This window comes from Ambystoma mexicanum, chromosome 7p (genome assembly GCF_040938575.1).
Source record: "Ambystoma mexicanum isolate Mex_15411 chromosome 7p, UKY_AmexF1_1, whole genome shotgun sequence".
Taxonomy (NCBI): domain Eukaryota; kingdom Metazoa; phylum Chordata; class Amphibia; order Caudata; family Ambystomatidae; genus Ambystoma; species Ambystoma mexicanum.
In genome coordinates this window covers 665,533,073-665,548,857 of record NC_090939.1, presented here as the reverse complement: position 1 = coordinate 665,548,857, position 15,785 = coordinate 665,533,073, and the positions used below count along the sequence as shown (strand labels likewise).

At 43.6% G+C, this 15,785-nt stretch overlaps 1 protein-coding gene across 3 annotated transcripts in view; it reads right to left on the bottom strand.

Annotated features, from left to right (window-relative positions):
• Window positions 1-1,285: 1,285 nt before the first annotated feature.
• Window positions 1,286-15,785, bottom strand: part of LOC138526244 (arylsulfatase D-like) — a 796,293-nt gene continuing 781,793 nt past the window's right edge. For all 3 annotated transcript variants that reach the window (XM_069636735.1, XM_069636736.1, XM_069636737.1), the window contains one exon: window positions 1,286-5,455. In XM_069636735.1, the coding sequence (XP_069492836.1) occupies window positions 5,076-5,455 (380 nt within the window). In that variant the 3' untranslated portion in view covers window positions 1,286-5,075. The remainder of the gene's footprint in view (window positions 5,456-15,785) is intronic.

Genomic DNA, 15,785 nt, shown 5'->3' with positions numbered 1-15,785 from the left:
CCGCTCTCCAAGGCCCAAGGTTATCGAGGGCTCGTTCTTCAGGTCCCGATGGTCCCCAGGCATCGGGATTGATCCCAGAAGGTGCCTGGGGTGCTCCGCTCAAGGCTTCTATGGTTCCCAACCTCTGGGGAGATTTGTAAGGTGGGGGCTCAGTCCCTTAATGGCCCGGCTAGGAGGAGCACTGCACTCAGGCTGTCATTGCCTGTGCGCCCCCTGGTGGCCTCTCTTTCATGTAAGTTTAATTGATTACGCTTTGTTTCCACAGGTTCCAATGCATATCACAAGACGTGCATTCAATACAACTGATCATTCTATTCAAACCTCCAAATTCCACACTTCAATCACATCACACTATGACATTCCACAATCTCCATGCTCAGAGATTCCACCCACAACAATGATGCAAACCTGACTTACATGCAAATGACTACATGTTTGTCATGTTTTTTATGCAGAGTCCATGGGCCTCATTATAAGTTTGTCGGTCCGGAAACAAGGGTGATGGTAAGCTCACAGGCACCCTTGTTTCCGTAGTGGCAAACTACAGGTCCGCCTGCTGGAGCCGCTGTGCCTGACAGATTTGTCCCTGCTCCCGTGTCCCCACTCCAATAGAGTCCAGTATGACTCTATGGGAATGAGGATTATCAAGATTTCCCTACCACCAGACTTGTAATAGCCCCGTGGTACTGGGAAATCAGGCGCCAGTAGTTTTTACAGGTCTGGCGGCAACCCGCCGGTAGCACCAACAGGGTTACTGCCGGACCAGTAATGAGGCCCCATATGCATTTTAGCATTGAGCCCTTCAACATATTCTCTACCAAACTCCGGCAGATTTTCAAATTGTTCCTGCCCACCCACTCCTATACAATGGATCAGTAATGAAACTTTTCTGTCCAACTCATAGATGGCCCCATAAGCAGCTTTGGGGATAGAGATGTCTTAATGAGATGGCAAAGAAACCTGGGCCCCGCCTTGGTAGGGTAATCCACAAGGCTGCCTAATCTAAAGAAGTAAATTCCCATTATTTATCTAACTTAAATAGAACATGCCAGGATATTTTATGGCGTGCCGCAGAGGCTCTACACCTATGTAGTCAGGGGTCCACCAATTAGAGCATAATTATAATTTATTTATTGTGTGAATTAGTTAAAATCAAACTTTGAACACATTTAACTGATTCATCACAATAGTTAACAAACAACTAAAACAAAAGAATGCTTATAATGATAAATAAATTTAGAGTATAATAAAAACCACACACTCAAAAAGTAGAGCAAACACTGGACCAGAAGCAACGCTGTTTATTACATCTTGGCGAGCACAAATCAAACAGAACAGTGTATAAGCTTTGATCGAGAGGCTGATATTTGAATGGATTACAAACAGTATTTTTGTACGAAGAAATACAATGGTTGGAAATCAATCGAAACACTTGCAAGTTGGAGAATTCACTTTTTCTATGTTTCCCATAGATTTAATTGGTTCGTAGGGCATTAACTACTCGAAGCTTACGTTGATTAGTGAAGCGTAGTTGAAACAAACAGTTTCCCATTACAATTCCTCCCCATGTGGTACCACATTTATTCACAACCCACCCCAGAACAACTTATTAAAGAAGTAACATTTGTGTGGACCGCCGGAACTTTAATACACTGCCATTGGTCAGCACCAATGAGAACGGAACATGAGACACCATGCAGCTGGTGGCAAAGGGGACATTCACATGATACCTGTTGGAAAATAACCTTCGCAAACTCTGTAATCAATACTTTAGAGGCTGGCCATCTCCCCAGAGCTCAAGAACTTACTGTCTGATTGGTCCTCCCAGGAACGCCATTCTGTCCAGTGTTCCCTTCCCACAGCAGCCTGCTGATGGGCATCGGCGGTCATGTGACCAGCACAGTGGCACAAAGCAACCCTGCCTGTTGCCATGTAGGGTGGCTAGTTTGGCTGACCGCCCTGTACTTACGTTGCCCAGTACTAGTTTTGTTGGCTTTCTCGTAATGAGCATCTTGAGCCCCACCCTCCTTTGCAGAAACCTGTCGTATTGATCACGTGATCGAGGTATCTCGGGTCCAGCCGACCGAGGGATTTTCCATTATGCGTGTTTATGATGGCGCTATTTTTACCATTCCCTTTCTTTTGCTATGCATAGGCACTGTGTGTACACCCAATGCATTATTACCCCATTCCGTTCTCGGTGATGCCCTTTGTGCAGGGCGTCTGTCACTTAGAATACCTGGGTCATTTCACATTTATCCTGCCCCCCACTGTCCTTCTTTACTCTCACATTTGGTAGGTGCGTCCCCCTATCTACGCTGAATTAGCACCTTTAATATACCTATTTGACTGTCTGATGTTGACAAGTACATTCTGCTCAATTAATCCTGTAATGCTTTGTGCTCACTGTGGTATTCATAGTTTGTGTGTTCACTGAGACAATTCCTGTACCATTCTCACCTGTCTGTTCTGATTATACTGATCATGTGCAAAACCCAAAGTTGAGATCTGTGTTCATATGTAAGTTGACAATGCCAAATTCCAGTAAGGTAAACTTCTCATTTATTATGCCTGAAGCTGATATCTGTGTATATGCACTTTGTTTTGTAATAGCACAAAGGGTGCATTTATAAGGAATGTAACTGCACCACGTAGTGGTTGCTATTAAAATAAACAAAGCATCAATGTGGTGACGGTCTAGAAATTGGTTTGTTCAGATGGGGTCTTGTGAAACCTAGGCAGCCAACCCCAATGATGAACATAAATTGTTACTCCGAGAGGTGATTAGGTATCCATATTCAAGACTGAAACTAAAGTATTTATGCTTGTATCTTGGCTTTGCCAGCAGACGACACAGTGATCCTGGACAAATCATCTAATATCACTGATATTACTGTGCTGTCTTCTGTGAAATGGATTGCCTTTTCACATGCTGGTGTCATTTATCCCATTACCTGTTCTTTTTTATGTAGACCATTTGAGTGGAAGCAGTTCTAGACGGAAGAGAGCAGACCAGACATTTCAGGCCTCTGGCAAGAATGTTTTAAGCTCTGCTCATTTGACCCAAAGAACGGTTGATTATTTTGAACAACTCAATGATTTGTCTGCATATTTACAAAATAAACAATTTCACAAGCCTGTGTTTTCGGTGTATTTATGTACTTCCCTCGTTGACGGGGACAGGGAAGCTAAGATAATTCCCATTTTACATATATGTGTCACTAGTTCACATTTAGTAGAATTCTAGATTGGAGCTCCAGTCCCAAATTAGCTTATCACTCAATTACCTTACATTCTGCATGGCAGTGCTCACATTGCCTGTAATATCTCAGTGGATTTTTGAATGTCTTTTGTTGTCAGTCTTTCTTCAATTACTCTTATTTCTGCTCCACTGCCCTCAGATTAATTTTGTGCACCCAGCATACCTGCCTGTGAAGAAGGCATCTCATCAACCTCGGAATGTGGCTGGGAATGTGGCAATGCATTGCTGTAACTAAGAGACACATGCTTTTCATTCCTGCTCTGGGGCACAGGACTTTCCTGTTCTGGTTGCTAGGTGACGGGTATGCCTTCTCCTTCACTGATGTGACACGCTGTGATGCTGGGCAAGTTAATCTTTTCACAGTCCAGCTCAAATTCACATTAGCAGCTCCCCACATGACTGTGAGTAACTTGAGCAGAGTAGCTGGGACTCTGCTTCTGAAGGTCTGAATGCATAGGACCCTATCTCATTAGCACCTTGGCGGCTGTGAAACGTGGGCTTGAACCACCGATGAAAGTATGCATTCCATCCCACCTGACGGCCACCTTATTTTGATTTTTTTCCACTTCCCCCACTTACCTTATTTCAACGCTCCTTCCCCTTGGCGCCATGGAAAGGGAAAAGGGGCTCCGTACAGACTTAAGCATCACAGTTCTACAGCTAGAATGATTCACAAACACTGAAATGACATGCTGTACCTCGATGCCACATGTATATTAATGACTATCTGATTGAATGAGTTAAAACAAATGAAATTAATCAATCACATAATCTCTACTATAGACTCCATTGTATATGATATTACGTTATGCTGTGCATATTTTTATTTACTGTGAACAATTTCGAGAAATTAAGAAACTTTAGTATAGGAAATATACCGCACTTAGATGGATTGCTGGGGGTGGGAAGTGTACCACACTTGGATGGATTGTGGGGGGTGGGAAATGTGCCACATTTGGATGGATTGTTGGGGTGGGAAATGTGCCACACTTGGACGGATTGTTGGGGGTAGAAAATGTACTGCACTTAGATTGTGGGGATAGGAAATGTACCACCATCCTGCATGACCTCAAACTCTGAACTAAACACAACCATTCCTCTACCGCACCACAAACGGCACGCACCTCACAACACCTAACACGAAACTATACCATATCATACACAATCATACTTCAACACCACATGACGGCTACCAACAAAAAACACACCTACGCTCAGTGACTGGTTTCTCTGAACTGAAGCTGACAACAGCGCATCAAAGCTTTCTTGCTCTTCTCACTGTCGATCCCACTAACCTACCCCCAAACCTCCTTCCATTGAAGATCTGCCAGAGTGCCAAGAGACCAGGCAAGTGGCAAGAGTGCGCAGGACAAGACCCCTTAACATTAACATAGGAATTCTCTCAATTTGAACAATGTAATTCGGTGGTCAATCATAATATCGAAATAAAATGTCGAATTACAATAAATTCGAAAACTTAATGTCGAAAAAAAATCAAATTCTTTATTTTTTTATTTATATATTTTTTTGGGGTTCCACATGCAAAAAAAGGTTAAAAAAATAAAAAATAAAAAAGGGGGGTTGGGGGAGAACCCCCCCATTTCGAATAAAAACGTATTAAAAAAGAAATCTGAATTTTTTTTTCGACATTATTTTTGGATTTTTTGACTTTCAAAATTTTTGCAATCGATTTTATGACTATAAACCATGTAATTCACCAGAATGCGATGGCCCAGGCAATCTTTTACTCATCAAAAACATTATGTTATAAAATAGGTCCTGAAATTCAGGCTTAGCACCTGTATCTTCAAAGTTAACCTTTGCTTCGTGAGTTAATAGCCTTGTTTTGTTCTTTATCACACCAGCACATAGGAAATGTACCACAGCATGGCTGCAGCCACGGCTTCCAGGCATTGTTGATGGCAGAGAGCTGCTGTGGCACTGGTGTTATTGTCTTTCGATGGACCTCTACGGCTTGGTCAATTCTTTGTATTATCTCCTTAAATCGGGGCTCAGTGTCCTGGGAGAGTGGCTCAGCCTCGGAGGGATCTCTGGTGAGTTCAAACAGCAGAGGGGGGTCGTGAGTGGCTACGTGTTCCCCGGTACAGTCGCACACTGTTGTATCATAGCAGCCTCCTGCCCCTTCTGGTTTGAATATCGGAGTCATGTAATGAGCCTTCCATACTGCACCAACTGAGAAAATGGGAGAAAAACAGTACAATTATATTACATTATTCCAAGTTGTATCTGTTTGGCTAAAAGGAACAGTCATAATGCAGGCAATTTTTCAAAACAGTCTTCCATAAAGCTACTGCTTCTGGTACTCTGTAGCGGCTTAGGGCTGCAGCACCAATGCAAAAAGTTTATTTACTAAAATTCTATTAGGACCACACCTGGCATTGATACATATACACCTATGTTACATTTACGATTACAATGGAAAAAGAGTGTGTAATAATGAGGCTTGCGAGGTTATTTCAGTCAACAGACATATGCCACACACAAACACATTCATGCACACCTGGCACTTGTGCCACTCTATGGGTCACCACAACACCCATAATAGAGAAATAAAAGAACATAAAGGACACATTAACAGTGCCTGAAGTAATACCTTGCAGCAAAGGATACATGAAGGATGCATGACCTAGTCCTTAAAGTTCACATAGAGCCTCTGAATCCTTGCCCCATCTGGCATTGCTGAAGCATTCTCAGCTGATGAAGGAGGCTCCCCTGGACATGTTCACATCCAACAGTGTCTGGGTGACGGCAAGATTGGGAACTCCCACCCACGCCATCTCCTGGGTCAGCAACATCATTACAAAAGGTTACAGACTCAACGTTCCATCAGCAACCATCCTGTACCCTGACACAATTAGTCCCCATGTCAATCCCTCCCAAGGGGCGACTACATTTGTACATGCCCTGGACAATGTATCCCAGCAATCTTTTCGTAGACCAGTTCCCTGTATTAAAGTGGAGTGGTCTTGTTGCAAAACAGGCATTGTATTCTTACTTTTGTCATGCATCACCTTCATTTCCCACCCCATCCATTCCGAAATCTCAAGCTTGCGACTGTTGTCTAAGGCCTCTTGGTGAATTGCCATCAGTTATGCTGAGCAAATGTTACTGTTGGCCTTTCTTCCATACATCCGTTCAAAAGGTGACTCAAACCGTTAAGGCGTTTACGCATCAGTCCTTGAAGTATCTGGGCAACAGGTGACAAAGTTGGCACATTTGAAAGGATGCATCATTTGGTCACATGAGGATATGCCTTTAAAAATTGTGAAACAGAGTTACACCAGCATCTAGTAGACAAGAATATCAATGGCCCCAGAGAGCTTGCAAAAGCTGCCAACAGGCATGCAAGTAGTCAAATTCAAAAGAAAGCTCAGGTGAACACACCCAAGCCAGAAGATAAGGACCCGATTAAACTAAACCAAAGGAGGGTTGTGACAAAGTGACTACTGCCTTGCAGGAGTACAAGTATGAGTAGTGGCTAAACAGTCTACTCAGCCCTCGCACTACTATACAAAACAAGAGGGACCCCAATCATGTACAGGCCCAGTCAAGACCTATACCTCCTTCTCCTTTTGTGGTAATGTAGGTGAATGAATGTTTATGAGTGTTTAAGTAGGTTTTAGTAATCTTTGTTGGCTTTATTTCTTTGAGTTGTGGTAAGGTTATGGATGTATTTCCATGAACTGGGTTTCTTATTTTACGTAACTTTTTTGGTGATTTTGGATCAAGCTTTTAGGTTCCTTTTGCAGGCCTTATTATGAATCCTCACTCTTGTGGCCACCCATTTCATTGAGGCTTCTACCACACTGTAAATTAGCTTTGGAAGTGAAAAGTTTTTTCTTAATGTTGTCTTTATTTATAGGAGAGTCCCATATCCAGTTATCTCTTCACAATTTTTATAGTTATTCTGCATACATTTTATTCTCTGCAATCGATGCAATTCATTCATTGATTTACATCTATCCCCTGTACCCCCCTCTACCAGAGCAAGTCATTAACACCCTCTGCTCTGTTTTTGTCCATGTTATAGTTAAGGGCAAATTATTGTTTCCTCCCTAGGTGTTATCAGGATAGATACACAATCCTTAAATGGCATGTAATTAAAGTTGTTTTTTAATTGATTTATTTGTTATTTATTTATTTGGGTTCATAGTTCAATTTATAAACTTTTACCAAGCTGTATTTACATATGAAAAAAGCAAAAGAAGAAACAAGTTCACAGCCAATAACAATAAACATGCATACGAGCTCAAAGTGCAATTCATGATATCACAATTCATCAAGGTACAGTGAAATGGACAATCACTTAGTTTCTCGACTCTAGCCCTATAAAACATATAAAATAAAATGTCCAAACATATTTATATTGATAACATAATTCACTACTGCAATTGTCAGAAATGTATAACGTCCACTGTACACGATTTGGATCCACTCTTCTCTTGTTACTAGTAAATATTTCGATCTAAAAACGTTATTCATAGTTAATGCAGTACGTTTCGTGACATGAGTATATTATCCTGATACATTATCTTTAGTGAAACCGATCAGCATTCCAAAGTGCCTCTCATGTAACCATTTGATGCAGAGGACGTTTTTGTTGTTTGACTGTTTTTTTAACAATTCTGATTGTACAGATATGCTTCCCATTTCGCATCTGATCTCATTATTAAGAAGGATTCTAAAAGGGCACTTTGCGTTCAAATCGGCCGCAATCATTGGTGGATCACTGTGGTAAATCGCCACCTATACTACCAAGTGAGATCTAATAAAAAATCGATAGTTGTTATCTGTTTTCATCAATTCGATTTGCCAATTAAGTCTTGAGGGATGGGAGATGCTGCTACTAATTTCTCCTGGCCTTGCTCTGATTTAGCCCTTATAATTAGGGCTGTTTTCTGTCTAATCTTAGTCTCTTTCTTGGCTGGCTGAATGTTTGTAGTCACACCATTCATCTGGAGATTTTTAGTTACTCCCACTTCTTGTTACAAGAGGACATCATACCTTATCAAAATGCCCATGTCCCCTTATATAACATCATATGTGTGACCAATCGACATCAGTCCTGCAGGGGTACAAGGATGAGTAGAGGCTCAGCCCTCACTCTTCTACAAACCAATAGTCAACATGGTCTTAAAGGTAATGCGTTCAAGGGATACGTCTTCTCCTTCTGTGGTAATGTAGGCCAAGGGAAGGCTATACGCTTAAGAGGGCTGTGAATGTGATTAAGTAGTGACCCAAACAGCAATGTATCACAGCTCAAAATAAAGTGAATGTACAATCAAGGTGCTATACAAAATATATACTTTAATGATGAAACACACTATCTGCAAGAAAACTAATTAGAAAACATGTAGAACAGAGGAAATGCAAGAATACAGAAAATGAAAACAATGTGGGTGAGTATGCAGGGGTGAGAAGGCATTTTCAGAGACCACAATGTTCTTTGTAAAATGATTTGTCTGGGGGGGGGGGGAGTTGCACAGGTGGCGTAACCAGTCCTTACGGCCCAAAGTCCGACTATGGCGAGCCAGGTTGTTTGGTGCTGTTCGTACGGTTCAGGGCTGTTCAAGTGCAGGGGTTGCAGTTTCCTAGACTGGGAGTGGTGTGAAGCAGGGGTCGAATGACGCACGTTGCAGTTCAAACGTGATGCAGGGAGATGAGTGGATTGTAAGGCCAACAGATTCAGTTTAATGGTCAGTTCGAAGAAGCTGGTGAAAGTATATGTTGCTCAGCCAGACGGGTTTGATGAAGTGCTTGAGACAATGCAGATCTTGAGGGCCACCAGTGTCGGTTTGATGGTCGCGTAGATGGCAAATAGGCTGGCGACCTAATGTGCAGGTTCGGTTTGAGTGATTCGATGCATTATCCGATGGTCGGGGCTCGAAGATCCACCAGGGACGGTTCGACAGTTGATGATGATCAGCAGCAAAGACGAGCATCGGTTTGGCGGTGGCAGATGCAACAAAGGAGAATGTAGTTTGAACCGAGGCAATGACATGCTCAACTAGCACAGTGGGGCAGCGAATGAGCAGTTTGAGTTTGAAAAGCTTGGTGAGTGCCAAAGGCAACTACACACGGTCCCGCTGGTTCGAAATGCAGTGAACCCGGCCCGTCGACAGATCCACTGTTGTGAGTAAACATAAGGGTCTGGGCTTTCTTGGAAATCTAGATGATGTGAGTCCCACTCTCTGGTCTCAGAGACAAGTTCAGTCACTGTTTTCTAACTCCCAGCAAGGGAGGCTTGTGCACACCTTCAGGGGTCCTTCATCAAGTTGAGGTCTTGGCAGCAGTGTGGATGGCAGAGAGACACGTCTTGTTCCAGTAGCATCTTCACCCCAAACGTTCCCTGGGAATGGGTAGGGAACAGAGCTCACCTCTGCCTCGGATGCTCAGTTTACCTCACTGGTGGAGGGCTCTGGAAATCAACTCTCCCAAAAGGGGTCCAATGAAATCTTCTTACAGGGGTGGAGTCCAAAAGACGATTTGAAGAAGAAGTGGGAGACCCATTCTATTAAAGGCAAAAGCCTGTAGGTGATTGGACAAAAGCTGGTGTGCTTCAGTGGTCCGATTCCTGCGCTTAAAAGCAGTGGACTTTGCCCTTCTGACATCACGCTCAAGGTGCTTTTCTCTAGAGGAAGTGGAGGGGACAGGAAAAAGAGAGAGAAGAGAGAGAGAGAGAGAGAGAGAGCGAGAGAGAGCAAGAGAGAGAGGGGGAGCGACCGAGAGAGAGAGAGAGGTAGAGATAAACAAGATGGTGGAAGTCTTCCTCTGCTGAATAGAGTTCCTTTGTCCACACTAACTCAGCTCCCTTCCCTTCTCACTAGGATCAAATGCCTTTAGAAGTGCAGCACCCTGTTGGGCCGCTACTCTCTTTGAATGGGTGGGCTTCTTTGATGCCTGGGCCTAGAACAACTTCCTGTAGAGTGATTGTGTTTGGCGGCGGGCGATCCCTACTTTCACAAAGAGATCAAAGAAGAGGCCTGGCCATTCAGATCCCTGTCCTGTCAGTTGACAGGGCCAACATGTCTGGCCAGAATACACATTGGGCCTCATTCCGGGTTTGGAGCTAACCATGGAGTAATTAGCTCCATGGTTGACTCCGAAACCGTCCCAAATCCGGCATGGTGAATGGAGTAATTACCGGTCCATTCCAGGGTTGGAATGGACCGGTAATTCCCCATTCACCTTTTGCCCTTCCCCATTCCTGCCCCATAGGGGTACCGTAATTACTTCCGAGGTACCTTAACTCCTGTTAAAAGCAGGAGGTAAGGAAGGACCCGCAAAGGGAACTCGGAATACGGAGGTAAGGGTGACCCCATTATCTTCCACAGCTGAGATGGGTCACAGAACCTGACACATGTGTGATATTAATTTGGATGTGGCTGCAATGATCATGAGTAGTGCCCTGCAACATGCCTTAACTGCCATCATCATGGGTTACTTATGATCATCATAGTTTTGGTACATGGGTGCATATCTTAAATGCAGCCCCTGCACCGCAGAGACTTTGCTGTCACTGCAGCTGTCAAATGGGCAACTGTGACCTATGAACTTGTGAAATGCCACTGACAGCAGGTGCTACAGATCAGAAGACTGGTGCAGCCTGGCACAGATAAACACTATGCTTTTGGCATGGAGCTTATTAAAGGGGAATCTGATCAGCAGATTACCTTTCAGAGGTGAAATTACCTGCAATATTTTATGAATTAATTTTAAAATAGCACAAGGAACATTTAGAAAAAAAATCCAAGACTTTCATAACCTGGCCAGATGGCAATTCCTCACAATAAGAACATTATGTATTTGCTGGTTGCAAGATCTTAGATTGCAGAGTCTGAGTCAACCAGGACCACTTGTTACATGTGTCCAGCTTCCTTATTTCAATTGTAGGTTTAATTATTCTACATCCTCTAGTACCATCTGCTGAACAATTGATTATTAAGTCATTATTTGGCAGAGTTTCACCCTGCCGTTTAGTCTGATAATCAGTATCTCCCTGGTAAAATGTCTGACGTGCTGCGTGTCTCCCCATTTAGCACATTCAGAACGTAATCACTAATCAGTAACATTTCTGCATAGATATGTATCAAGTCTACTACTACTTGAGATTTAAAATCTACTACTGATCAAAACAAGTTATTGCAGTACATGAATTCTTGTTTCTAAGCTCTGGTTGTGATTACACAAAGTTGTGAATCGGTATGCACAGCTTTTAAAATAGGGGTCCTGCTCGGGGTTGGTGTTTTATCATTTTTGCATTCACAGGGTATCTGCATCACTGTACAATAAGAAATGTAAACTAGTGTTAGGTCAAAACGAGTTTGTTCCTTCCTGTTGCCCTAGCTTAGTATGGACAAGTTAGCTTAATGACACCATTTGTGTGACAAAATGACTTCTGCCCCGCAGGAGTACAATGATGAGTACTGGCTATGCTGCCTACTCACCCCTCCCATTTCTACAAAACAAGAGTGATACCAATCATAAAGGTGAAACAGTGACATATAGAGATATACCTCCTTCACCTTTTTTCGTAATGTGGGTAGGCTTTTCTCTTAAGAGGGGTGTGAATGTGATAACAGTCAGCAATATTAAAACAATCGAAAATAAAGCAATGTTCAATTAAGGTTCTATACAAATATAAATATAATTTAATTTAACGCACCAATATGCATTCAAACCTTTACTTGGAAACACTAACAAAAATCCATACCTGTAATGGAAGACAGACATTCAGAATGAAATGATGCAAGCACTGAGGATGCTTAGCAGGAACAAAAAAGGCAACAGATCATCACAGTGTTAAAAAAGGATGTTTCCTGCAACAAACATGCAAAGGAGGACTTAACCAGTCTCCAGGGTCCCAACAAATTCTAACCGTACCGTATTCAGCTCTTGCCTGTTGAATGGTGTCGAACCAGGCTTCCAATCATTGTGCAAGTGGTTATTATTAGGGGTCCGATGAGGCGATTTCTTGTCATTTAGACAGGGATAAGGCATCGAGTCTGGTTTGAAGAGCGGCTTGTTGCAGTTCGAAGCAGCATTATAATGAAGCAGGTTGATGAGGCCACCAGGGTATGTTCGATGTTCGATTTTGTTTTCGAAAGCAAAGATGCTTGTGGCTTGAGGCACTTGAATGCAGGGTTTGAAGTTTTTTAAGCCTTTTGCAGCAGTGAGTTTCTGGTCTGAGGTGTGGCAACAATGCAGTCAGCTGGTGTGGTACTGCAGCAAACTGCTTCGAAGATGCAGCCGCAGTGGTTTGAAGTTTGAGTGAGTGCCAAAAGCAACACATGCAGGTTTGTATGCATCAAAAATGGCTCAATACAGTTTAATCAGTTCAAAGCGATAAAACACAGGGATTGTGGCTGTTCTGGATGCTGTGAGTGCCTATCCAGGGGCTCCTGGACAAGAGGAGTCCTTGTTCTCACTCTTCCAACCTGGAGGATGCTGGCAAACATCTGCTAGGGACTTTCATCTCTAGTGAGGGCCAGAGTACTGCTGTAACTGGCAGAGAGGCATGACTTGCTCCAGCAGCAGTTCATACCCAATATGGCTTGTGAATTGGGTAGGAAGCCAAGCTTGCCTCTGCATTGGAGCCCTCCTTCTTTACCTCATTTGCTGAGGGCTTCGGAAAGGTCAACTCTCCGAAAAGAGGTCTGCATGAATTCTTCTTGCATTCCAGGAGTGAATCCCTGAAGGGGAGGGAGAGCCCCTCTTTTATAACTACACCCCTATGGGATAGGAGTTAATCAAGCCTGCTTTAAGGGGTCCAATCCTGTCCTTGTGACAATTGATCTTTGCCTTCTTTATTCATACCCAAAGTGCTTTATGCTAACTTAAGTCTAGGAGACAGAAAGGAAAGAAAGGTGCAGAGAAAAGCAAGATGGTAGAATCTTTCCCCAACTATGCTGAGCTACACCAATCTCACCCCTTCTCAGGCTTATAGCATCAACGGCCCCTTGGTATGCAACACCCTGATGAGAGGTGGGTCCTTCTGTTTAGGGTGTACCCCCTGAATCCTGCTTTCAAGGCTGCTCATGTTGAGAGCTTCCTCGGTGGGAGGGAAGTATTACCTTGCCTCAAAAAGGATCAAAGAGAGGCAGCTCGCATGTGCTAATGTCTTGCTGATTTCAGCACTGTGAAGCAGTCTAGGGAGAATACACACAGCCTGTCCATGGGTACTCAGGCTTGCAGTGTTGACATGTGTATGATACAGATCAGATGTGGCTTTAATAATTATGTGAAGAATAAACTGCCACCAGATATTTGGAACACATGTGCCGATTCTACACGCATCCTCTGAAGTGCAGTGAAATGGCTATCAGAGCAGCAGTCAGAAAGGCATCTGTGACCTTTGAGCCTGCAGGGACAGCACTATCCCACCAGCAGTATTGACAATGGAGAGGAGGGCGGGAGGGTTCAGACACTGTCTCCAGAGAAAGACTGATGAGACTGGTGCTTTGATTTATTCCTTTAGTGCTTTGATTGCACCTCTCTTTTTCATGTGTAGAGGGCAGCCTTGATCCACACATTAACTTTCACCCTGAATTGTGCCCACCGAGCACTGTACGTCTGCCTATAAAATAAATAATTAAACATTGTTGACCTGCTTCATGTGCTCATTTGGTCTCGTGGCAGTTTTTGACTGCTTAAGATTCCTTGCAGCCCCACCTCCAATTACTGGAACCCCCACACGCTTATGGGGAGAAATACCTCCTTGACACTCAAAATAGCTGCCTACCCCTTCAGGACCAATGTGGCATCTATGGTGATTGGTGAACAGTGGTCTCGAGAGGATAGCTCAGCGGCAACGTGCTTGCCTCAGAAGCAAGACGACACAGAGCAACACAGATTGGGTCCGCGCTTAGAAACCTCTGGGTATTAAGCGTGTTATAAATAACCCATCATATCATATCAAGTCCCATCTCTGCATGCTCAACAGTGGCAGAGATAGGGACAGTGCTTGGTGGCAGTCGCCCCCAACCCCTGCATCCACTCTGCTGCCCATTGCTCCCCCAGCCTCCCGCTGGTGCTCCATTATCCACCCCTGACACTAAAGGCTGCCTCTGCTACCATGCTCAAGCTAAGAGGACGAAAGAAACTCCTTCATTTAGACTGTGCCAGTACTTCACCCACCATGGGCATGACCCTGCATGCATGTCAACAAGGGCCAGAAGCATGTCGGACTCTGGTGCCGGTGTGGCCACACAAATGACTTGTGAGAGTCAAATAATGAATGAAATGCAGTGAAACAAGAATATTAAATCAAATGCATTAGGCAGACATTTATCATCTAGATGGCAAAGCAAGAGACTGGCAAAAAACAGCCGAGTCTAGATAGATGAGAATGTGTATCCCCTTTCCAAGATGGAGGAGTGTGTGTTCTTTTTTAGACAATAGGGGACCATATCAGTGGGGCCTTACACTAATGAGTAAGAACTGGAATGCGGAAGGAAGGAGGGGCAATTTCTCATATTGGAAGGATGTTAAGTGGTTTTAGACCCAAATCTGGGTCTTCTCGCATCAATTCACAATGAGAGTAATATCCACTTGTGGGACATTGTTCACAACAGGATTCCAGATTATTACTTGGTCAGTGCGTTTTCTGCAAACCCCTTAGGGCCGCATTTTACAAAAAGGGTAAATTGCACAGAGGGGACAGTGTATGTTTGCACTTTCATGCAAAACAGTCCCCACCCTGCTATTTTCATCATTTACACTACGCAAATCAATGTGTTGAAACAGCCAAAATTACTGTAACATATGTTTTTACACCTCGCAATGCAACAGGCGTAAGTGCTGCTTGCCATTTATGAATGGCAAACAGCACGCACGATGGACCCCTATGGAACCTGCTTGATTTTAGTTGGTGTTAAAAACAGGTGATTCCACAGGAATTCATTGGTTGAACCCACGTGTGTTCTGAAGGGGAAACACGGTGGAAATGGGACATCAGTTGTGTTTCCTCCTCTGCCTTCAAAAACCATGAAAATGACCAAGAGAGCAAAAAGTGTTTTATGGCAGGCAGTTCCAACACAGACACGCCTATCTTTTTGCACCACTATTTGCACTTGGGGACTTTGGTTCACATACATACGTGACAGAAAATCTGAATGATAGGTTAGGAAAGATACGACTTTTGTGGTGATTACCCTTGATGGTGTAGTGATGATGTCATGAGAGTGTGAGGTCACCAGTGGAATGAACGAAATGTAGTGCATGTTTTTTCACTGGTGGTTCTTTGGAGCCTGGGTGGTGGGCAACGGTGGGTTGTTGCTTTCATAGGTATTCTACTATGAACTCGTAACTTACTCCAATAAAAGAAGCTTACCTGTTTGTTGAGATGGATTTCCAAAATGTGGCCCTGGTGGGAGGATTTTAAGAGACCACCCTTTTTATGGTAAACAGGGAAGACACAGAGTGGTTAACCAACACCCAAACAAGGTAAGGTAGCTGAGCAGTCAAGGCTCAGGGCCTCATTAGGAGTTGGCCGGTGCAGTAA